The 23,737-nt window shown below is 42.2% G+C and overlaps 2 protein-coding genes across 2 annotated transcripts in view; both read left to right on the top strand.

Annotated features, from left to right (window-relative positions):
• Nucleotides 1-2,450: 2,450 nt before the first annotated feature.
• On the top strand, nucleotides 2,451-17,931 carry LOC130121943 (synaptopodin 2-like protein). The gene is made up of 3 exons (XM_056290934.1): nucleotides 2,451-3,812; nucleotides 9,636-11,791; nucleotides 14,819-17,931. Exons 1-3 carry the CDS (start codon nucleotides 3,638-3,640, stop codon nucleotides 15,689-15,691), a joined length of 3,204 nt encoding a protein of 1,067 aa, XP_056146909.1. The 5' UTR covers nucleotides 2,451-3,637; the 3' UTR covers nucleotides 15,692-17,931.
• A 2,153-nt stretch (nucleotides 17,932-20,084) lies between these two features.
• tspan17 (tetraspanin 17) overlaps nucleotides 20,085-23,737 on the top strand; it is a 37,507-nt gene continuing 33,854 nt past the window's right edge. Inside the window, exon 1 of the mRNA XM_056288957.1 lies at nucleotides 20,085-20,239. Coding sequence (XP_056144932.1) covers nucleotides 20,156-20,239 — 84 coding nt within the window. The 5' untranslated portion in view covers nucleotides 20,085-20,155. The remainder of the gene's footprint in view (nucleotides 20,240-23,737) is intronic.

The following is a 23,737-nucleotide window of genomic DNA, read 5'->3' as shown; positions in this document are numbered from 1 at the left end:
TCCTGACCAGACACCTCAACACAGACCAGGAAACTGATACACCTGCAATCCTGGGTGGAATGCACACTCACCTGACATCCGCACATCTCACATTTCCATACCACATGTGCACCTGGAGCAACTGATTATTTAGCTGTACCATGCGTGTGAGTTAAGATTTACAAGCTGGCTGACATGCTTTCTACATGTAGCCCAGTGACACAGCTGTATAATAAAAGCAAGCGGCACTACCCATCTTTGGTATATGACTGATTTCATATATTAAAATGACACACACACATGGCCAAAACCTCAGAGACAATGCGGAGAACAGATGGATAGACTGTGTTTGAACCCGTCATAGGCTGAAGATGTACAGGAACTCTGTGATTACACACTTAAATGTCCCAAGGGGGAGACTGTAAATGATACCCTTTGCTCCATTCGCGGAGGTCAGTGGGTGGCACAGGAAAAGGTCTGTGTACGGGTACGGGCGACCCAAGCTGGTATAGTAAATTACCTTTTGAACGTCAAGGTAATTAGAAGGTTGAGGGGGAAGATGATAGATGATTAGATGACATGTGATCCAGATTTCAGGCATGACAAGAGGATGGGATCAGGTTGTGGTAGGTGGATATGTAGCTTTATCATAAAGGACACAATCACCCAAACTTGACAGCAACAAGCTGGGGGAAATAAAAAGATCAGATGGAAATTTCAAGCGTGCATATGTCAGTGTTTTGTTTGGAGTCAGACTCAAGTCTGCTTCTCTGCTGATGTCAGTTGTGAAAATCCTGCACATGTTATTTGTCTGGCAATTGATGCATGTTTGCAGACCAGATCAAAGACGGTGATCAGGACAAATTCTGATGGTTTTGGTGAAACGCAGTTTGAACAAGTCCTCATGGTGTTTCTTCTTGTTCTAATTCAAAATGGCAGGCAGGGGTGCAGGGAGTAAGCAGTGATGAAATCTATTTCAACATTAACCTCATTGTGTAACCACTGAAGTACAAGCAAAACACATTGTAGTTCACAGGATGACATCCGGGTTGACCTGTGGATGGCTTTTTTCCACACACCTTTGGGGGGAATCCAGAAGCTATTTGAGTCAAAGGGTCAGTTATGTAGGACTTGATCTCCCTAAAGACTGGCAGGTATTGGAGATAGCAAGGTTTGGTTTTATCTGATGTCAGGCTGTCTGTATTCTGGGCTGTAGGGGGTGACTGAGCATTTATATTGGGGGAGTGTCCCTCATGAAGTAAAATCATCAGAAGACTCACATAAGATTATGGTGCTCGTGCACCTTGGAAGAGGCTAAATGTGACTGCGGTTGATTTTGCCTCTTAGAAATCTCTGAAAAATTTATTTCAAACTACTGGCTAAGTGTTTTTCTGGTGCTGTCTCTCTCTGTAGCCCTCCCTATCCTGAGTGCTGTAGCGATGAGTCACTATCACAACAAATAAAGCTGTGATCAGCTTCATGGAGAGGCAAGTCTGATCAGGGACGAAGAAGCACAGAGCTTGGTTTATCATTACAAACATCACCAGCGAGTCCTAATAGCTTTTGAAGGAGAACGAACATGACACTCCTTGTCTAATGAAATACTTTTTGAACTGACACATGGAATGTGTTAGACACAGTACAGTGTCTGTCACTGTGCAGCTTTAAAAACCTCCCATATTTATAATCCTATCCTCCATCAGCGTGCATGTTGTCCGCTGTTGAACATATTGTATCACATCCCGCACCCCAAGGAGATAACACTGATTTTTTGGCTTGTTTAAGAGAGGTTTCCGACATCCGTGACTTGATGAAGTGAGACCTTCCTTCCTCTCGCTGTAAAGAACACTGACTTTATCACGTCCAGTCTTTTTATGAGGGCGGCTCTATTTTTCCCATCTCCGCCCTTTAGCTTGAATACAGTTTCATGTGAGAAGCTCTCAACAGGAAGCAATGGCCTGTTACGGGTCTCCAGTATGGACACGGGATGAGATTTATTACATTTGACAGGAAATGCGTTCATTAGAATTATTGGGTGAGTAAAGGAAAGCAAAAGGTTTTTCAAGCGTCTCTCGGAGACAGGCACCGACTGTAACTTGGAAAAAAAAGGTATTTAAGTGGTTTTATTTCATCAGAAAATGTCTATGGAGCCGCTTCCTTTAGACCTTTTTTGGGTTTGGGGTTTGCTCCTGTACAAATCAGTAGGGTCAAAGGTATTAAGATGTGACTTGATGGGTGGTAATGGAAAATAGGATAGGATTCTTTTGCCAGTGGATCACCATTAGTGGAAGTAACAATATTCCTTTTGTCTTTCTAAATGTGATAATTCACGAGAGTTTTTTTTGACACCACTGAAGTCAAAACTGAATATTTTCTTGTTTTGCAGGTGGCTGTGGATACGACATGGACACCTAGGGGATTGCACAGCCTTTCATAACACCTGGTTTTCCTCTTATCAATGTATGTCCTATTATATAATCACTCAGCTGAGTCAGACCGAAGTGTGATATCTGTCTCACAGACTGCTTTAACAATTTACTTGCCATAACACAGACATCCCATCCACTCTCAGCAGACCAAACCTAGCAAACGGAAATCTTGAATGGATGTGTTAGCTGAGGAATGACTTGGTTCACTGTTGGGCCCGAGTTTCAACATTTTAACATGTAAGGACCATCTCTGTATCAAATAATTCAACAAGTAAGAACCTTCTCCCTTGAATGTACTCTTGTTAAATGTCAAAGGAAGGGGAAGGAATTGCCTATTGTGCCCACAGAAACTTTTTCTGACTTCACTGTATTCAAAATTACATGGGGAACCCTGAAAAAAGCAAATCTAATCTGAGCTGTGGGTACAAAAAAAAAGAAAAGTCTGGGGGATGACCTTTTGAAAAGTGAAATGTTGCTCACCGTATCCCACCTAATACCAGGAAGCTACTATCTACATGGTTCCCCTGCATGTCATTGTTGAGTTATGGTCTTCCAAGATAAAGAGCAGACCCTTTTCTCCAAAAGAAAAATAATCTGTGAGCAAGGGATTGAAATGCAGACAACAGGCATACTTTGGTGACAGAAATAGAAGAAGAGGAAGAACATGTCTGGGTTGGAAAGAAAGAGAGACCAGTAGACAGACCCAAACAGAGAGAACTGGATGGTTTCTCAGCCTCCTTCTGCTGGATTTGCAATAGAGCACGTTGCAGTTGTGAAATTTTCTTGGCAATTGTCCATTGGAACTCATCCAGGAGTACTTTGGAGCTGCCTCTCCTGGGAGGTCCTGTAAGATTTTGAATACTTTGCAAAGACCAAAGCAAGAGTGCACTTCTTTCGTCAAGTTGCGGCAGGCTGCAGGACAACATTTGGAGGGATTACCGCTGAAAGTGGACCTGTGACCGGAAACAGCAGCTTGGGAAGCTGAGTTACTTGTTCCCTTGCCCTCCTCCCAGTTGTGTGTTCTGTTGTACCTCCGAGCTCATTCACTGTTTGCTAGTATGGACTGAAATCTCCCAGTACACGCCTGTCCTGTGACCTTCAACCTGACCGGACGGTCAGAGAGGAGCTCACCTGATCAGGAAAGAGGATTTGACCCAAACCTCCACCTTTCTGTTGCATACTATCATCTCTTCCACAGCTGGGGCGCTGTACTTGGGCTAGAGATAGAGATGGAGAAGGAACATGTGTCTGTGAGGAGAGGGATAAGCTGGAGTCCAGGTGGGGTGAGAAAGCCTCATCAGGACATAGATTCCCCCAGCACAGAGTGCAATGCATCTTGGGAGAAGTCTTTCAAGGGACAACCAAGCCTTTCCCCTAACACTAATCAGATGGGCCACAGAACAAGTAAGTACCATTTACATTTCTTAATGTTTGTTTGCCTTTTTGGTCAAGAGGTCAATGCAACAGGACAATGTAGATTATATTGGGCTACTCTCTTGTTGTACAAGAGGAAGGTGTAGCCTTAGATACACTTCCTAACTCTGCCTCAGTGCTTCAGTATATCTTAACACTATTGCATAGTAAGTGTACTTTCAGGTGAGAATTTGCTTGATTAAGGTAAAAACAAATGAGCAGAAAAAGCAATGTGAAAACAATACTGCCTTGTCTGTGCAATTTAAGCTAGTGAGTCGCTGTGTGAAACATCTGTTTTTGTGCCGTTAAAAAAAGCCAGGCTGACCTAACAGCAATGGAAATGCAATCATGCACCACACATAAAGGGCAATCTGAACATGCAACATAGCCACCGGCAATATTGGGCTAACTTGTGGGAAAAGCTGGTCGGAAAGAATCCATAATATCTTCTTCAGACCCGTCTTTTTACTTTCACAGCTGGCAGTTGCTGAAAAAAAAGGCAAGAAAAGGAGGAGTTTACAAGTGGTAACACCAAAGATTGATAGTTCATTAAGTTGTAACGTGGTAAAACACTTAAACAATAAGCAACTGGTAAGATAATTACCTCTGGGCTGTGAAAGTGCTGTCAGACCAGTCGAGGTAATCAGAGGAACTCACAGAACATTGTGCTGTGAGGAAGTAAGTGAGAAAGCCCAGGGCCCAGTATGAAATGTTTCAGTGTTTCAATACACCCATATGGATCTACTGCCTCAGTGCCACTGGCCCCCCTCCCACCCCAGTCAGCACCCTCTAATTAGCTTTTCAAAAATGGCAGACAAATTACTTTGCCATCACAAAATGGCCATGTGTGTAGTGAGAGAACTGATAAAATACAATGCAAACAGAAAGCAACGGCCTCGACTTTTGTTTGACAACCATTGCAAATGCCTTTTGTGACACAGAGAGGTAGCAGTATGTGTGGAGCTTGATTTCCGCCACTGGGTGAGGATTTTGTCTCCCCTATGGGATTCAGCTGGAGGTTAGGTCACATTCAATCGGTTAAGACCCCAGGACCTCGGTTAATCCCCGTCCTTCCATATCGCCTCGCACATCAACCCACAGGGGCTGACGCTGTCATCCCAACTCACCCTGCCACCATCAGCCGGTGAAAGATAACATCCGGCTGGGTAATCTGACCTTTGATATACAAATGAAGGGCTGGCCCGTGACTCAGATCCTACCCGTATTTACGGGAGTTTTCCATTTGCCTTCTCTCAGAGAGGGGGAATGGGATTAGGGCATTTGATAGAGCTCGAAGTTGGAGAGAGTTAGAGGTTACAGAGGGAACGGCCAGAGAGGTGGGGGTGGCTGGGTGGGGGTTTGGGGCTTTTACGTCATCGCCAGGGGCTAAATCGTGTCTGCTGGAGGACGGGAAATTCCTCTCCTCCCCTCACAGGTTAAAGCTGATGGCTCTGGGGTTCACAGAGGGCAAACGTTTTGGAGGGGCAGCATCAGTTGTCCCGGAGCAAGACGCGTAACCCTCCACCCCGCCAACCCCCCACCCACCCACGTACCCCTCCTCAACACATGATATCCAGACAGACAGGCAGGGCATTAGCAGTATCAGGAGAGGTCAGGTGCTAGGGCTCCAGAGTGTCCTGAGTGAGTTTTGACTACGCTTGAGTTGCCCTTAAACTTAAAAGACATTTAAGGAACAAGGGTCAGCCGATCCCACCGACATGGGATGCGAAGCAGAGGTACCGTTGATTGATATTTCCCATCGATTGCACATCAATAGCAGTGTCAAAGTAAAGTAGAGTCTATACAACCACTGAAACATCAATATTGCTGTCTTTCAGTGAGAGTTTGAGATGTGTTGCATCATAGGCAGGGGTCAATTTGAAGGGGGAGGCAAGGGGATGCTGCCCCCCCCCGTTAGCAAAATGAGAAAAAAAAACCTTTGTAAAACTGCCATCCCCCCTTTCTTTATCCTCCTCAGGTTAATGGTGCTATGTGATATAGCTTAATTAAGGAAATTTTGTACATATAAAGAATCATCCTTATTTAAATTCTCACCATGTTAGAGACTCCCCATGTGCTGTGGACATTGTAGTGAACGAGAATTCTAATATATTAATCCTTAACACAGGCAAAACTCTAATGAGTATAATTACTGAGAGAAAAAATGCTCTGTTATAATATAAACACAAGGGGTTAGTCTAATCACAAAACTAAACTATAAGAACAGACATTTTTTTCTCCGTCATACAGAGTGTAAGAAAATCTTTCACTTATTGTGAAATAAGTCTATGGTGGCGTAAAAGGTGACTGTGGCCTTTTGAAGTCGCCACCCCCCTCCACCCATCACCAGGACGGTTGTTCCCACCAGACCACGACGCCACCTGGTTATCTACCACAGGCTATATAGGTTATAACTATTGCATATGGGGAATTACTTTGAAAAAGAAAATAATGTAATTAGGTGTGAGACTGTACTGCCAGTCAGACTCCGGCTTTTATTGACAGCCTTGACAGCAACCCCCCAACCACCACCACCACCACCACCACACACACACACACACACACACACACACACACACACACACACACACACACACACACACACACACACACACACACACACACACACACACACACACACATACACACACCACCACCACCACCACCATCCACCAGACTCCGGCGCAGCTGAGCGCGTTGGACGCATGACAAACTCGCGTTGCGGACCAACATTTGCTGGGGAAAAAGAAATACGATCCTCAATCCAGCTCCAGTCAGGACAGGGGAGGAGGGGGGAGGGTGTGAGTGAAAGGTACCAAGCGCAGTTAAAGTGGAAAAGCTTGTGGAAGTGCAACAAAAAGAGCGGAGCTCTGATTTACACAGAGGTAAGCAAAGCGAGGGGATGGGATGGGAGGGGGGGGGCGACGACTCATCTTAACAGTTTCAGGGAAAACGCATATCTAGGAAAGGAGCCGCGTTATTTGTCGTTTAAGTAGTTTTTACTTATGAAACGTGTGTTTGCTGGTTGTCGAATAATGACGACTCGTTTCCCCTACGCACCGGTTTAAACTGTGAGTCGAACTGTCTGCGTGTGATGTTTAAGTCGTAATGGTGAGATCGACATTTGCGACGGATTGCGCATCAGTTAGGCGCGGCTGTCAAGTTGATGCGCGATGAGCTCTGAGCCATATGCTCTATCAGCCAGTCTCTCTGTCAGTCCATATGCAAACCATGCAATTATGTAGACACTTCATATGCGTTAAGTGGGCGCTGTCAGATCGACAAAGACCACAGCTGGGTAGTTTCTTAAATTCAACATTATCACTAAATGTATTGACAAACCTTGCTGTGTGGGCTAATACGTCATCTATTTTTAATCTGGATGTTTTTTTCCCCCAGTAATAAACACTGGACAAAACATTTAATGAAACTTGGACCGAGCTAGACATTCAACTAAATGTTTTTTTTTAAAGAGACACTTAGTTCTCACTATTCCAGCCATGATATAAATCAGTGGTGGAATTTGCACCGGCATGTTACTTGATAAGCCATCTGGCATCGATTAGAGGTAAAGGTTACAGTCAATATATCTCACTGGTGACATTTCATAAGTGTTATTCCAAGACAGCTCACAACTGGGATGTGTTCTGGTCATGCAAATTATAAAGACAAAACAGCCAATTAAATTCTCGAGTGGCACTCTGGAGGCAGTGACACCCACACGAACAACTTTGCTAAGAGATGCATTAATAAGGTCCTGTATGAATGCTGGCTCATCTATGCTTCAAAGTCTATACAGGGGGCTGCGTGTACCTGTGGCTACAGTTTTCAATTGTATGCTGATTAGCTCCTTTTCACCTGTTTTGTTATGGTCATGTATACCCTGGCTTGATGTAAGTACCAGCATATTTCTTTGTGTGTTTAACCGAGGCCAACAAATTCAACAGTAAAGGACTGGTTTATTTGTCATATTTGGTAGTGACATTCACGTATTTCCTTGCAAACTTCCCATTTTGATTACTTGATTACTGCACTGTTCTGTGATTAGTTGTATCAAGGGCAGATTATGCTTGTAATGTGATGGAAACACAATATTCTTATTTGGCTGGAGTAATGATCATGCTAGATTAATGGAGGACTCTGAGACAGGAAAACCTGCATGCAATGTGATTATCATGTGGCATCTTTACAGGTAACTGATTTACCTGCAACTATTTTGATTGGCACATCAAATGAAGTACCTGTCTTGAGCCATCAAGCCACTTCATAAAATGGGGGGTCAGTTTTTAAGTCTTTGCCAACTTTCCAAGAAAGTGTCTATATATATATACACACATACACACATACACACACACACACACACACACATATATATATATATATATATATATATATATATATATATATATATATATATATATATATACACATACACACACACACACATACATACATACATATATATAGAGAGAGAGAGTGAGTGAGTGGGTGAGTGAGTGAGTGAGTGAGTGAGAGAGAGAGAGAGAGAGAGAGAGAGAGAGAGAGAGAGAGAGAGAGAGAGAGAGAGAGAGAGAGAGAGAGAGAGAGAGAGAGAGAGAGAGAGAGTTTTTTGTTTTTTTCCAGAAACCGTCAATGGTGTTGTTGATAAAAGTGCTCAACAAATGAGGAGTGGAATATTAAGATTAATGTACATTATATGTATGTATATGTATGTATGTATGTATGTATGTATGTATGTATGTATGTATGTATGTATGTATGTATGTATGTATGTATGTATGTATGTGTATATATATGTGTATATATATATATGTGTGTGTGTATATATATATACATACACATACACACACACACACACATATATATATATATATATATATATATATTATGATGGGAACACTTTATTGCAGTGTAAGCTTGTAGAGAACTGTCAAAATGTTTTCCCTTTGGAAGTTGTAGATTTCAAAAAGGGCGTGTTATTAAGGGATTGAGCCGCAGCCTTGAAGAAATTAACCCAAGAAAGAAACCAAAGGCATGTTGGAAACTCAGGCAGGGAATTTTCTCAGCAGTTGAGGAATGCTCAGGGAGGGACCACTGCAGATGGCAGAGGAAATACTTGTATAGCCTGGAATGGAGCCCTTAAGCTCAGACAATAAACTGCAATTATTTTCAACAAACTTTGCTGTTTTATCACATATTTCCAAAATACTGGGTGAAACTGCAGAGTCAACGTATCACGTGGCCAAAAGGACATTTTGTAAGACCCTGTAGCATATGTTGACCTAGATCTGCACGTCCTCAACTTTGGTCAAAATGCTTTTCATGTGTCTCCTGTTAAAATGTTTATTTTCTAACTGTCTTCAGTGTGGTCGAGCTGTAGCTTTGTCTATGACTTTGGCTGGCTGAGTAAAATGTCTAACTAAGCCGTGTCCTTTCTGTCTAGATTGGAAGGAATCAAAAGTACAGCAAGAGACAATCAAAGCCATATGCTGGAGAAACGATTATGTGGGCTTTTAAACAGTTTGTTTCTCCCTGGACTTGTCAAGAATTTGTCCATGTTGGTTCTCACTGCATCACTGCACTGTTTTGAGGACCCTTTGTAGTAGATGTCAGGGAATCTGTGTGTGTTTTAATAGCAGATATAACACACTAGTCCAAGCTTCTCAAAGTTAGCATCCATTAAAATCCTGAATAAACTCTTTGCAGCATCTCTTGTTTGCATTCAAACTTACCCACTCTGTGATGTATAAAACTGACCTACTGCTTCTCTCACTGATTAGGCGATCCTCCTTTTTTCTCTGTTTTCTACTATAGATCTGACAAGGAGTGCCAGTTTATCAGAGAAGGAGCTGAAAGAGGCACGTGTCAGGAGTCAAATCATCGCTGCCCAGCTCACCATCCCTTCCAACTCTAATTCCAGAGGTGTCCAGCTCTTCAACAGGCGCAAGCAAAGAGTCAACGCCTTTACACTAGAAAGCTCCGGCAAAGGGTCAGAGAAGGACAAAGCAGATAATGTTAAAGCCAGCCCATCTTCTAATATACTGACATGGGCAGAGAGGAGGAGTGAGGAAAAAAATAGAGAACTGAACTGTAAGAACAGTGCTACCAAAGCACTCTGGTCACCCACTGGAAGTGCATACAGAGTAGGTGATATAATGGAGGAACCAGGGGAAAGTTTCCATGAGGCAGAGGATGTAAAGGACAGTGTCATCCATGAGAGACATTTCCTTCCTGTCAATGAGAAAGAGGAGTTGGATGAGGAGGTGAAAATAAGGGAGGAGGAGGAGGAAAAAGATGAAGTCCTCAAGGAGCTGGAGGATAAAGTTGAAGATGGGTTTACCCCTGAAAGCGATAATGGCCATCCAGTTCGACTAGCACAAGCTCAGGGGAAAGAGAGGATAAATGGGGGATACATGGAGCCAGGTCCTTCTAGAAAGCTTCTTAATGGTTGCCACAGTAACTCTGACCCTGACAACATTTCTGTGTCCACGTCCAAGCAGGCCACCACCATCATGAACAGAACCGCCAGACCTTTTCTCTCTCCAACGACAGTGCAGTTTCCTGACGCTAACTGTCCAGTCATGGACATCCCTCCTGCTCCTTCTTATGCCACCCCTTCTCTTCCTGACTTCACAGCTCCCCATCCTGTAGCGTTCTCACCTCTGCCCCCACCTCCTTCATACCCCACACCTCCTCTACCAGCTGTCACTAAACAACCCCCACAGACCTACACTAGTCCACCACCTCCAGTGTCTCCTGTCATGACCCCCACATCTCCTCTGGCATCCCAATTCCATCCTGCTGCTCCTGCTGTCTCTCAGTATGTTTCCCCCAACCCATCCGCACCCCAACATGGCCAGCACATGGTTCCCAGGCCCTCCACCTTTGTCCCTCAACCCATCGGCGAGAGGAAGCCTATATCACCGATTAAATCAGGAATACTTGAGGAAGGTGCTGTGAGAAGGGGAACCAGGAAGTCGATGTTCACATTCAAAGAAAAGCCAGTGGTAGCACCCAACCCTGAGCTGCTGTCCCTGGTTCAGGGTGCGGACGAGAGGAAGAAACATCTACACAGACCTGTACCTGAACTGGCAGCTGAAGAAGAGCTTTTGGAACTGGGTGCTGAAGCCTCCAACTTCCTTGCCAAGGAGGAAGAGAGAGCCGAGGAGGCTTCAGCTCCTGAGTGGGCCTCCTGCCTCAAGAGCTCCAGGACTCAAGTAAGAGCTGAGCACAGGCCAGAGCAGACCCTAACAAATGCATCAGGAAAGGGGGCTGAGTTATTTGCAAAGCGCCAATCTAGGATGGAGAAATATGTGGTGGATAATCAAAATACAGGGCAGATGAGGTCTCCCTCTCCCACTATGTCTCTGCCACCATCTTGGGTGTATCCATCAAACATGCCTGGGAGGGTCAAAGCTATTGCTAAAAACTCAGACATGTGTTCTCAACTTTCACAGACCCTTCAGGCCCAACAGTCGATCAGGAAAAAACCTAGTGAAAAAGCCCCACCACCTGCGCCAGTCCCAGAGGAACCTCCTCTGGAGAATGGCTGCACCAAGATCGAAATGGACCTTTCAAGGCACCAGCCATACCAGATAAACTCTTCCCTCTTTATTCTTAACCCTGTCAAAGATCCCATGAGCTCGTTACCCAAAGCAGCACCACCTCCCAAGCCCCTGATCTCATCACAAACTTTCCCCAGACAGACCTCCCTACCCAACATCTCACCCCCTAACTTTATTTCCCAGACTGGTCATAGGCCTGCTCAGTGCCTGTCTCCCCAGCTCCCTCTCAGCTCCACAGGAGGAATGGATTATCCTTCAAACCATGGGACAGCTCGTGGCCCTGGGCATCCAAGGTTGTCTTCTCCCATGTCTGCCTTCTCTCCAGGGCGTGTGTCCACCCCAAGGTCGGGGGTCCAGGCACCGAGGCCCACGTTTTCAGCTAAGAAAGCTGGGATTGAGCCCCAGGTGTGGAGACCTTCTCTCTATTATTATTAGATAACCTGTCTGTACTGTACGAGCAGGGTATATCATAGGGAATAGAAGTTAGTGTCGTAAGTACATACACGACACAGTTACAAAATATTTATTGCTTCTAGATGGCCGAATACTTACAATATGCTGCACTTTATCTTTGACCTTTTTAGCAAGGGCCTATGTAATAGGGCTGTAGCTGTGTTGGTTAGAGCATGTTTACATCTTGTTCTGCAGTTATACCCCCTGTATGAGCATAAGCTTTGCTCTAACATCCACTTTCACTTTAAGAGCAAATGCTCCGTATTACAATGCATCTACCTTTTAATCGGTGTAGTAAGGCCAATTTGGACTCTATTTAATTGTTGTGTAAAGACCTGCTGATATTTATTTTTCAAATTAACACATTTAGAAATCCTTACAGTGACTTTAGCTCACTTGAAATAAAAACGTGCCTTAAGTAGGGTGGCTGTCATTGTCCCCAAAGTGCGGTTCAGTGTGCAAACCCTCCCTTTTTCAAACTAAGCAAATAACTTAGAGATGAGATTGTGCCACATATTTTTCGAGTGTTTCCTTTCCCATGTCTGTTGGCATCAGCAAGAAGCTGCTTTACAAAACACTCTAGCAGATGGTTTAAAATGAACTTTATGCTCCACAATTTTCAATTTAAACCGCTCTCCAACATTTTCTACATAAATATGAGGCAATTGTCTAGAGTCCTAGATGTTTCATATTTTTGCCAACTGCATGACATTGTATGCGATGGAGCTATAGTGTTTTCAAATGTTTCGATTTAACAAAGCAGTAATTCAGAAGTGTTACACATGATATTCTCACACATATGCAAGCTGATACAATAGTACTTTTAAAGATCCAAATTTGAAGTTGCTCCTGACTATAGAGAATATCTGTGTGTTTGTTTTCCCATTTTATTACACCTGATATACCTATTTCTTCTGACTCTAGTACTGTCTCTTGACTTTGGTGGTTTACAGCTTCTTCCTTTCCAATTAAAGCTTTATCCTAACATCCTCCTGTGACTTCCCTCTCTTTTCTATATTTCCTGGTTTCGCTGTCTTTTTCACTAATTACATTCATTACTTTAGTCTGTCAAAGTCTATTAATTTCTACTCTGTTCAATCTCAGCTTTCACTGTAGGCCTTTTACACTTGCACAAGGTGCACCATTTTCTGTCCCCACTATGTAAGCAAGTAGTGTGATTCTAGAGGTGGATATAATTTATGACACGGTATGTGATATTTAAAACATAAGTAATTTCATTTAAAACATAGGTCATTTCATTTCGGGGCACTGTATGCGCACATGAAGACCTGACCTTTAAAGAAGCTTAGTAATCTCAAAGGGCCCAAAGGGCCAAGGCTTTCTGACTAATGTGTTGACCCTTGACCTCACAACTATTATTTTCTGTGTGCACACTCAGCTTCTATGGTGTAGCAAATGGTATACATACAAATCTAGAATTGCCTTTTTAAAAAAAAAATTATCTTAAGAGTTTTGACAAGCAAAAATGTACTAACATTATTATCAGAAATAGAGAGAACCTTTCTTCATCAAGTACATGCTCTAGATCAGAGGTTCCCAAACTTTTCAGACCATGTACCACTATACTAAGCCAAATTTCCCAAGTACCACTTTCCACTACAGGTACCAACGATGTAACAATGAAAGCACCAGCTCGCCTATTTAAGTCCACCACTGACTACTACTGCTACTACTAATACTACTAATATTAAAGATAATAATAAAAATAATAGCCTAATGATGATAATAATAATATTAGAAATTAAAATAAAATAATAGCCTAATGATAATGAATAATAATAATAATAATAGCCTAATGATGATGATAATGATAATAATAATAATAATAATAGCCTAATAATAATAATAATAATAATACACATACCATGAGATGGATCATCCTGTTTGCATTGGCATAGTCTTTGAACTCCAGGCCTGACAGCAGTCAGCATAAGCCACAGATTTGTCTCTGCATCCATTCAGTTGTGGTACTTGATCACGACAGGCTAATAACATTAGCTAAAATCAATGACTGAGGAGTCCGAACCGACCCTTGCAAGGTCAAGGTCAAGGTCTGCGTTGCTAGTTCATGCTATGTCGGACGTGACGTGACGTCCCCCTACGTGGCTAAGCACGGGCAAATTTTATTTCTAAAATATTTAAATGATTAACAACTAATTCATACATGCGATGCATATGTAATAACTGTTGTCTGTAATAAAAGTAAATGACATTTTTTTCGGTTTGAAGTTAAGGACTTGGTTCAGTTGGGGTACAGTTGTTAGGCCTTCCAGGAAGGCTCTTGCGTACCACCAGGGGGAGCCTCGCGTACCACAGTTTGGGAATCAGTAGATTCAGTAGATAGGAATGTTACGCAGCAGCTCCTGTGGGGGTAACATCTTATCCCCATTGGATGCTGACTTCTAAAAGGTCAAATGCAAGTAACTTGAGAGATATACTAAAGAGCAGATCTGTGTTTTGCAGTATTCAGTCCTGTTAAAGAATGTGAGAGGGGTGTCACAGATAGATAATCTGGATGTCACTGAGACTTAGTCTGCAACCGCAATACTATTTTGGCAATGCTGTGCCACTTGATGAAATTGGACCATTCAGCCTTGTTATGTTCCTGTCATAATAGGGGTATCGTTGGGGAACAAGATGTAAACAATATTCTATAACCAGCAAAGGGGTTACTGCAGTATTTCACAGTTAAAAAGGCACAAAATTAACAAGACCAAGCACACTATGTTGTACATATCCAACCTACTAAAAGCAGAGAAAATTATGTAATGCTGCAATGTGCAAAAACCAGTCATATTCATCTAAGATTAACAGACATTTATAATTTAGTATTACATTATTGATAGACATAATACATAGTTTGCCTTCTATGAAATATTGATTTGCACACATTTTTGTGGGTTTTTTTTTGTTGTTGTATGTTTTACTCTAAAAATAATATTTGTAATCTTCTCACAGGCAAAAAAGGAGCCCTCCCCTGCCACAACCCCAAGTCAGACTCCCACACCAACCAGGACACCCAGTTTAAATCGACGTTACAACAACCCAGAAGGCCCTGCAATTGGCGTTAGGTCCAGTCCGGCATCAGACCTCCTCACCAGCCGGCCCTCTTCTGCCATCACCAGCTCCAGACCTTCTGTCACTTCCCCTGTTTCCTCTCGTTGGGGTTCAAGGTGTCAGTCCCCCATGGTCAGTCAGAGTAGTCAACCCTCCATGCTCTCCCCCATTTCCACTACTAGACTATCTCAAACATCTACAGCCACCTCTCCCATCTCTCCTCCTTGGGGCTCGAGGTGCCAGTCTCCCTCAATTTCTCAGACCAGTCAGTCCTGCCCTACTGCTAAACCCATTTACACATCCACTGCCACTTCTCGTGTGTCCCCAACCAGGGAGAGTCGCTGTATGTCCCCCATCGCCAGTAATTTAGACTCGAAAGCCAACCATCGCCTTCTGGCAAAGAACATCATCAATGCAGCCAAGCGTAAAAACAGCCCCTCTCCTGGTGCACTGAGCAGTCACAGCCTCCCCATCTCCCCACTTGGCAGTTCCCACCATGGCTATGACTGTGGCAAACCAGCTCTCAGTCCCTTCCAGTCACGGGCTTTGGGGGCACAGTCCCCTACATTCACCAGCCCTCCTCCCACCCCCACACAGAGGATCTGCTCCCCAGTAAGGCTCTATAACACTCGCTCCCTCACTGACTCTGATGCATCAGTTGAGTCTGAGGACTCAGGCATGAGATCGCCCGGTCTACGCAGCTACAACACCTGTCCTCGTGGCTGGGGTGGCAGCCTGAGGGTGAAGAGGGGCAGCATCTCCACTGACCTGTAAGGATGAGCTCAGCCCTTGCAGAGAAGTCATTGGAAGGCAAATGAAGGGTGTTTTGGACTTTTTCAACTCAGAGAGTCCTCTGAAGCGTACAACTAACTATCAAAAGTAATAATGGTATAATTTGATCAGACTAACAGTGCTCAGATTAATAGATCACATGAAAGGAAATTAAGGGATATACTGCTGTAAAAGCCAAAGGTTGCCTGTCTGCAAGTTTGAATACTGACCCAATGAAAGACATCATTTGATGCATCATTAAGGCAGTGATTGCATGTTAGATGACTTGTACTCACTGTATTGACTAACTAGGACATATATTCTCCATAAATCAGTCGCCATGCCTAAAAGGCTCTAACACCAAAAAGTGTGAAGGATGAAAATGCCAAAGATGTTTGAAATCATTTGAAAATAGTGTTAAACTTTGACACGCAGTGTCAACAGTGTTATACACCAGTTATTATATATATAAGGTTTGGGTACATGAATAATGATTAGATCATGAATGACATGATGTTTGCTGGTCTGACACAAGTCTATGCAGGGAGAGATTACTAATAACTATGATGCATACGAGGCATGCAGGGAGTTAGGATTGTGTAAATACATGTTTCTTGCTGGACTGTACTTTAATCAAGGTATTCTTTTGAGAGTTGATAGAGTACTGTATTATTAAACGATAAAAAGAGACTAAACCTTTATATAATGAGTATGGATTTTGAATAGATTGAGTAAAATGCATTTACCTCAACATTCCATAACTTTAAGATTCAAAAGTCTAAAAAGAGCTGCCATTTTGGTACTGACAATATCATAAATGGCAAAAAGCATTCAATATTGTTTTTTTTTATCCTTTTTAATCAGTAGGAAAGAAAAAAGCTTCTAATGCAATACTCTATTACTGCAGTGCAATACTCCATTTATCACATTGTATATAACTTGTTTTATGTACTGCATTTGGTCAAATGAATGTATAACTTTACAGCGAGATTGTCAGAGAATGAGAGAAAAAAAAGGAAAGGGTGAACGAGAAGAATTATGCAAGGGTTTTATGGGACATTAGCGCCTAGAGAATCAAACACTGTTTCCATGTTTCAGAGGAATAGCGACAATATTGTTTGGCTGAAATTCAAATGTTGTTCATGAGCAACTTAATGAACCCATAATATCTGTCAACAAGCGTATACTAAAAGCATATTGATTGCAGTCTGTGAACAATTTCTCAGCTTGGTTTAGGTGAAAAAGATATTGGAAACAGTGTTTGTTGCAACATGGCCTTTGAGCAATCATACGTTTTCTGTATTATTAATGTCCTGCACATGCAACAAATTGTCAAAGAGTGTGGAAAACAATGCATCATTTCAAAATGCCTGTTTGGACTAGTTATAGACAAATGTGTGTTTGCTAGCAAGTAGAAGAGCAGGTTCAACAAGTTGTTCAGCTTTCATGAGAAAAGGTAAATGGAATGTTGTAAGAGGTAAGGGATTTTAACTAAAAGTTTGTAAATAAGGTCCGAGAAAGGTTTTATAGCAACGGCATATATATCACATACATATCTGACATCCACATTTTTCGCATTTTCCATTTTTACTTGATTTGCACTTCTACTCATTCACTTTCCATTCAGCAAAGTCGGTAGTCACTTAAACATGATTTGCTCAAACAGGGATTATTCGCATTCAAGCGTGTTAATAAATGTATACATAGTCCCCTGTAAATCTCAGACACCTAATTTAACAAAATGCAATACAAATGCATATTGACATCAACGTGGTAGGTAATTAGCTGCAATCGCGATTAGCTGCCTTTAAACCCAGGCTGTTTTTCTTGTATTTTCAAGTATGGGGTCATAGAGAGTCATTTGCTTCATTTCCACCTGCCTTATCACCAGTAAAAACAAGTGATCGTTCATTCGTTCCGTGTATGCCAAAAAGCATCAGCACATTTCTAAATATTTATATACGTCTGCATCTTTTGAGTGGCAGGGACACCTGCTACAGTGACTTGGCATCTTTAGCAGGAATAACCCTATCGGTGTCATGGATTGGATTCAGCCTGGGTCAATCTATGGACAAGTCTAGCCCAGGTTACTATTCTGAAGAACAGAAAAAGAATTAGTGTTAGATTTGTGATTCGCAAACAGGGTTTTTAGATGTCATATTGAATGCCTGAATTGTGACGAACATCCCGTTCCAGTTTTCTGTTGTCTGACTATGAGCATAAAATAAAAAAATGTGATGACAAACTAATTGAAGTGATAAAGTGTATTCCCTCCTTCCCTCTGCCATTTAACCCAAATACAGGGTAACACAGAACTTGGATGATGAAAGAAAACAGACCAGTTTACCGGCATTCAGGCCTCTTCATGTCCAACTCTTGAACAAAGTGTTATCTTATGTATTACCTCTATGTTGCTAATTTATGCAGATTGTGTTTAACTGCATCAATTGAGATCAAAATTATTCAAATTGCAGGAGTTATGCCAGTGCTTTCCAAACAGGAAACTACAGGTCAAATTTTCTCTTCAGCGTAATTTGTTTTGGCCTCCAACATGGTTCCATGGATGGATAGAATATTTTTAGTATATTTAGATACACGCAAAACAGATTTCTACTAATACTGCTTTTTGCTGAAGTACATCATATGTACTTCAGTATAAAGATCTATGTCCACTATTTAAATCTATAGCTAACTTGATATCTAAAGATATATTTTTGTGGTAGGTTTACCAACAGCATGTGGCGTATCTTGGACCCTAAAAAGGTTTGTGTATCTCTGACCCCTGCGTAATCTTTGAATATGTTTTGAAGACGCCTTTATAACCGGAAAAAAAACTCATTTATATTTCATATTTTAATTCAATTCTGGGTATTTTTTAATGCCCATTTGATGGGTATGACACTAAATTTCAACAATATTTTGCTGTTACACCCACACCTCAGGGTGTGGGTGGAACCAAAGCCACATTCATTGCACATTCATAGACTGCCATCTGTAGGACCAAAAACAGAAGTTCATCATGAATCCATGCGCTTAACCATTTTCTTGCTGAGTTTTCAAATAGTTAAAACCGTGCTCTTAAATATCAAAACAATAATGACCTTGGCTTGTGATATATTGTTTCGATTTGGACAGTTTCTCTAATTAGTATGGCCACTATCTGCTAATCAAATTTTGAGTGTGGGTTGACTAATCTCAACAAAATAAATCTCATTGATTTAGTATGTAGATATAATTTCCATTCCACATTCACCTGTTAATCCATCCATCCATTATCTGAACCGCTTACTCTCAGGGTCGCGGGGATGCTGGAGCCTATTCCAGCAGTCATTGTGCGGCAGGCAAGGAGACATCCTGGGCAGGCCGCCAGGCCATCACAGGGCCGATATTCACCCGTTAAGGAAAATGAAAATGAAAACCCTCCCTTATCCATATTCCCTACCCATCCCAGGTAACACACAATTGTCATATCCTATAATAACTTTGGTATGCTTTGTGATACTCCATGCTGACAGTTTGTAATGCAAATTGTCAGCATACAGAAGTTAAGTTGGCCATATCTTAGATCTAAGGTTACCACCTTTGTCTATTTTGAGCGCACCCTTGTTTTCGGGACATCATTTTGAAAACGTATAACAACTTAGATGTATTCACAAGTAATAATTCACCCCAGCAAGAGGCTGCCAAGAAACAAAACAAAAAAGTGAATTATTCTAAATGCATATGCGTCAGACTTGATGAATCTCTTTTCCAAGCTCAGTATTGCTTCTATTCATTTACCTTTTATCTCCGATGCAAAAAAACAACAACAACAACAACAACAACAACAACAAACAAACAAAACAGACAGGCCTACTGCCAGGACTGTTATCCGGGAGTGGTAGGAAGTCTCCACTGAGGCGCTAGAGGTCGCTCTGAGGTCGAAAGGGCGAGATCTGCCTAAACGCTGGCTTTCCTCATTTGACAGCGAGGGCTTGTTTTTTTTTTTTTTTTTTAACAGTACAAAACAAGAATGAACATTTCAAGCGGCCAACCAGACGCTGTAATAGAGAGACAAATCGAGTCCACATATAGCCGAAAGTGTGCTGATTTTACCTCGACCTCTACGCGTTACCGATTCAGCGTTAGGCAGCTACATATTGATTGAACTGCAGATGAGTGCCGGTGCCTTTTGCCAGGGAAGTGTCCTTGCATTTGTTGTTGTTAGCTGCTAATGCTAACAGTCTCTGAACTAGCTAACTGGTAAGCCTAGCAGGCTAATTGAGAAGCCCCGTCAGACTGGTTAATTAGCTTTGTTGTCTATGTTAGATTTTAATGCTGGCTGGCCAGTCAGTTTTGTTTAGCTAATGGAGTTAGCTAACGTTAGCTTCAGTGCTTCGAAAACTACACCTTTATTTCTGCTGTTGAAGTGCATTACTCAGCCCAACTAGTTAGCGAGCTAGCCAGCTAGCCAACATTCTCAAAAGAATGAGTAGAAAACATCACTTTAAAGGAGCCGAAGTTAGCTGCTGCGTGAAATACTTCTTATTCGGATTCAACATCATATTTTGGGTAAGTGAATGTGTTTTGTCTCTCGAAAATTAGTCAAATGATATGAAGATGAAATGTTTTCTCAACATGAAATGTTCTTGCTTACGTGGGTTTTGGTGTGTTGTTTGACGTGGGCCATCAATATGACCGTTATAATAGGAAACAAATGACTGCTAACTTAGATGTGTTTACTTTTTGTGTTGGCGAGATAATTGATTTGGGATGTTTTGTCCGTGCTCCAGCAAGTTACCACAACAGTACGGTGCACAATATGGCAAATTTTTATCCAAACTGCCAGTTCTTGCTTTCTCAACCTTTTATCTCATTAGCCCGAGTTGCCCTCTCGGTGCCGTGTACTGCAATGAGCTCAGTTTTCATTGAAACTCTGTCAGGTTATGGATCTGATTATGAGACGTGTACAGCCCGCTGGCAAAACTCAAAAGTTTCTACCATTTGCCAACCAATCTGCAAAATGGAAAAGGACCTCCCAAGTGCGGGTTGGTCATATGCCGAAGTATCTGGTTGAGTAGAAAGACAAAAATTAGCAGACCCAGGGAAAGAGTTAAGAGCATTTGTCTAGTTTAATTTCTCACCTTGCATTGCGTCTGCTGTAACTTCTTTGGAACATCAAGACCTTTGCATTGTTGTGTTTCACCTTCACCTGACTTACAATAGTGTTTTTTTAAGCTATTGTTATGTTTTAATCTGCTTTCTCTCTGTATTTCCAGAAATGGTGTCAACTTCATTTGTGTGTTATCATCCCCCCCCCACACACACACATATTTCTGCACCACAGTCTGAATACGTCTCACTGTTCATTCTTCACATCCCTTCACCCCTCCCTTACTGCCAGCCTGTGTCCCTTTTTTGCTGTTGGTGTATAATTTAGTGTCTGAGTGCCCCACAGGGTCTTCCCACACACTGACGCAAAGGCCAGAAGGGCCTGAATACTACCCAGCCCTACTATCCAGCCCTCCTCTTTTCAAACACCCTCTTCACCACTGCCCACCACCATTGTGCTCATGCGCTGCATGACGGCATTGTTTCTCTCACTTTCTGTCTCTGTCTCTCTCTCTCTCTTTCTCACACACACACACACACACACACACACACACACACACACACACACACAGGGGGATGGCTAGAACAAAAGGCTGGAGGGAGCCCGGGTGTGTTTTTCTGTTTTCTTCTCTCAGATGCTTGTCCCACTAGTCTCATCAGGCAGATGGGATCCATATGCACTTGGCTCTCACCCTTGTCTTTCTACTCTTTTGCCATCTTCCTGTATTCTAATTCCACAGGACACTTCACAGTATTCTCCTACTGAAATGTAATAGAGTCCCACTTTAAGCATGTAGGGATTCTGTTTTTGTGGGACAGATGCATACATTAACCACCAAACATTTGTAGTAAATAATGCTGTGCTGATGCAGATATGACCCGTTAATCAACCAGGAAAGACTGAGTCATAGGCTGACTGCCTAGGGTGTGATTCATACTGTTTTGGTTTTTTTTTTCAGACTCCTGAACACCTAGGCCATGCTAGCTTGTCTCTCTGTGTTGTCATAGTCTATAGAGCAAGCTCCAGCTTGCTGGCTGATTCTGTTAATAATCACCCAAAAGACCTGACTGTTGTTTGTATTGTGTAAAACCGCCTTTGGCGGGGAAATCGGTACATTTCCAAAACCATAGAGAGCTGAGATTTATGCTCCACCAAAAAATCAATGTATCTCACTTATAATGTCATTTGGCTAGAAAATATAGTCCAAGAGGCCTAAATATTAAGCTCAGAACAAGAGTGCTAATAGAAAAATGCTACTTGAATTGTCTCAGCACTGAGAGCTGCTTGTTGGCAGCCAGACATTCACACTCAAGAACAACACCTCTTCTAGTGCCCGGAATAGGCACATACCTCACATTCACCTTATTAATCACATTCTCTGTCCGAGTTGCTGAGATGTTAGGGAGCTGTGCATGCTGTAATTAAGAGCTTGTTAGGGTGTAACTGAGTTGCAGAGTTGGTTACATGCAGGATGTGTGTTATTAGCTAGTTTCAGCTCTCAGCCTTCCATTGTCGCCCATATCTCTACTGTATTGGCAATTTCATTCAGTTACATTTTGCTCCCAAGAGGACAGAAGGCTCTTGTTTCAGTGTTGCTTCGTTTTGGCAGTTTGACTCATTGATTACACAGTATCACATATAGAGAACAGGAAAGCAGAATCCAAAGAAATGTTGAGTTCCTGTTTGCTATGTATTAGATGACATCATCAACAAGGGCTGTACTAGAGCTCGCTGAAACATTTTAGGGAGTCATGGAGAGGGCAGATACACTTGAGTAAGCCCATAGAGAGAGAGAGAGAGAGAGAGAGCGAGAGAGTGGAGTGTGTGTGTGTGTGTGTGTGTGTGTGTGTGTGTGTGTGTGTGTGTGTGTGTGTGTGTGTGTGTGTGTGTGTGTGTGTGTGTGTGTGTGTGTCAGCATGAAGCTGGGTTTGTTTGCTAGTTAGCTGAGGTTAATAGGATCAGCTAGCTTAGCGGGGCATCCCCTCAAGTGTTGATAATCCTGCTGTCCATGTGGAGGAGAGCCTCTTGCATTGGAACTTGTACACACATACACAATTTAGGTAAAACCTTGAGAAAGAAAGCACTACCATATTTAACAATAGAAAAATTACAATGGCCCATTCACAAACATCTAGGTCTACTTTTGTAAGTAACAACAAAAAAAAAAAAATTCACAGCTGTACTAGTCTCGCACTGTCTGTCTGCAGCACAGACTCTCAGAGGAAGTGGTAAAATGCACAGTAGGGGAGCTAGTAGAGGGGGGGGGGTTAAACATCTTGCCTAAAAAAACAAAACAAAAAGCAATGTGAGGAGGGAACAAATGGGAATTATGATTCTTGTTTACATAGCAAACAAAGCTTTGTGGGAGGGTTCGGCTGGCTCCAGTTCAAAAACTAATTTTAATTCAGTTCAGTTAAACTCGCATCATAAGGAAAACGTGGGTTGTAGACAGAGTTAACAATAGAAGCACACAGGAAGACTCAAAACGCATGATAAGAGTTAAACACATTTGCCATTGTGAGAGCTTTGTCATTCCAATTATTCAACCAATTAAGGAATGCAGTTAATCAAAAATGGCTCCACAGTTATTAGGAAATAAACTGCAACCTTTGTTTACATTTTGAATTAAATTATGGTCTATTGAGTATCGCTCTTAAGTACACACTCATGCCCCAACACTTGCAGTGATTTTAATAAACTTCAGATAGGGTTGCACATTCAGTTGGTGTATATGGTAAATAGGATCGCACAATTAAGTAGGGTATGGCAAATTTAGTTTCCTTAATTAACCATGGAATATTTATGGATCATGGAGAAAATATTGTGGCAAGCCAGCGTGGAAGAAGGAGTCGAGAGGCAGAGATCTCTTTTTATTGGCAGCTGCCATGTCCCATACACCGCACAACCCCGGGAGTGCTGTTTTGCTTACATACCACCTTGAACTGACAACAGCACAA

The sequence above is a fragment of the Lampris incognitus genome, chromosome 1 (assembly GCF_029633865.1).
Source record: "Lampris incognitus isolate fLamInc1 chromosome 1, fLamInc1.hap2, whole genome shotgun sequence".
Lineage (NCBI taxonomy): Eukaryota > Metazoa > Chordata > Actinopteri > Lampriformes > Lampridae > Lampris > Lampris incognitus.
The sequence above is the reverse complement of the archived record's forward strand: the minus strand, read 5'-3'. Positions and strand labels throughout refer to the sequence as shown.

Coding starts and splice junctions, on each gene's coding strand:
- LOC130121943 (XM_056290934.1), top strand. CDS start 3,638: ATGGAGAAGGAACATGTGTCTGTGAGGAGAGGGATAAGCTGGAGTCCA. Junction 3,813..9,635: donor TCAGATGGGCCACAGAACAA/GTAAGTACCATT, acceptor TTTCTACTATAG/ATCTGACAAGGAGTGCCAGT. Junction 11,792..14,818: donor AAGCTGGGATTGAGCCCCAG/GTGTGGAGACCT, acceptor ATCTTCTCACAG/GCAAAAAAGGAGCCCTCCCC.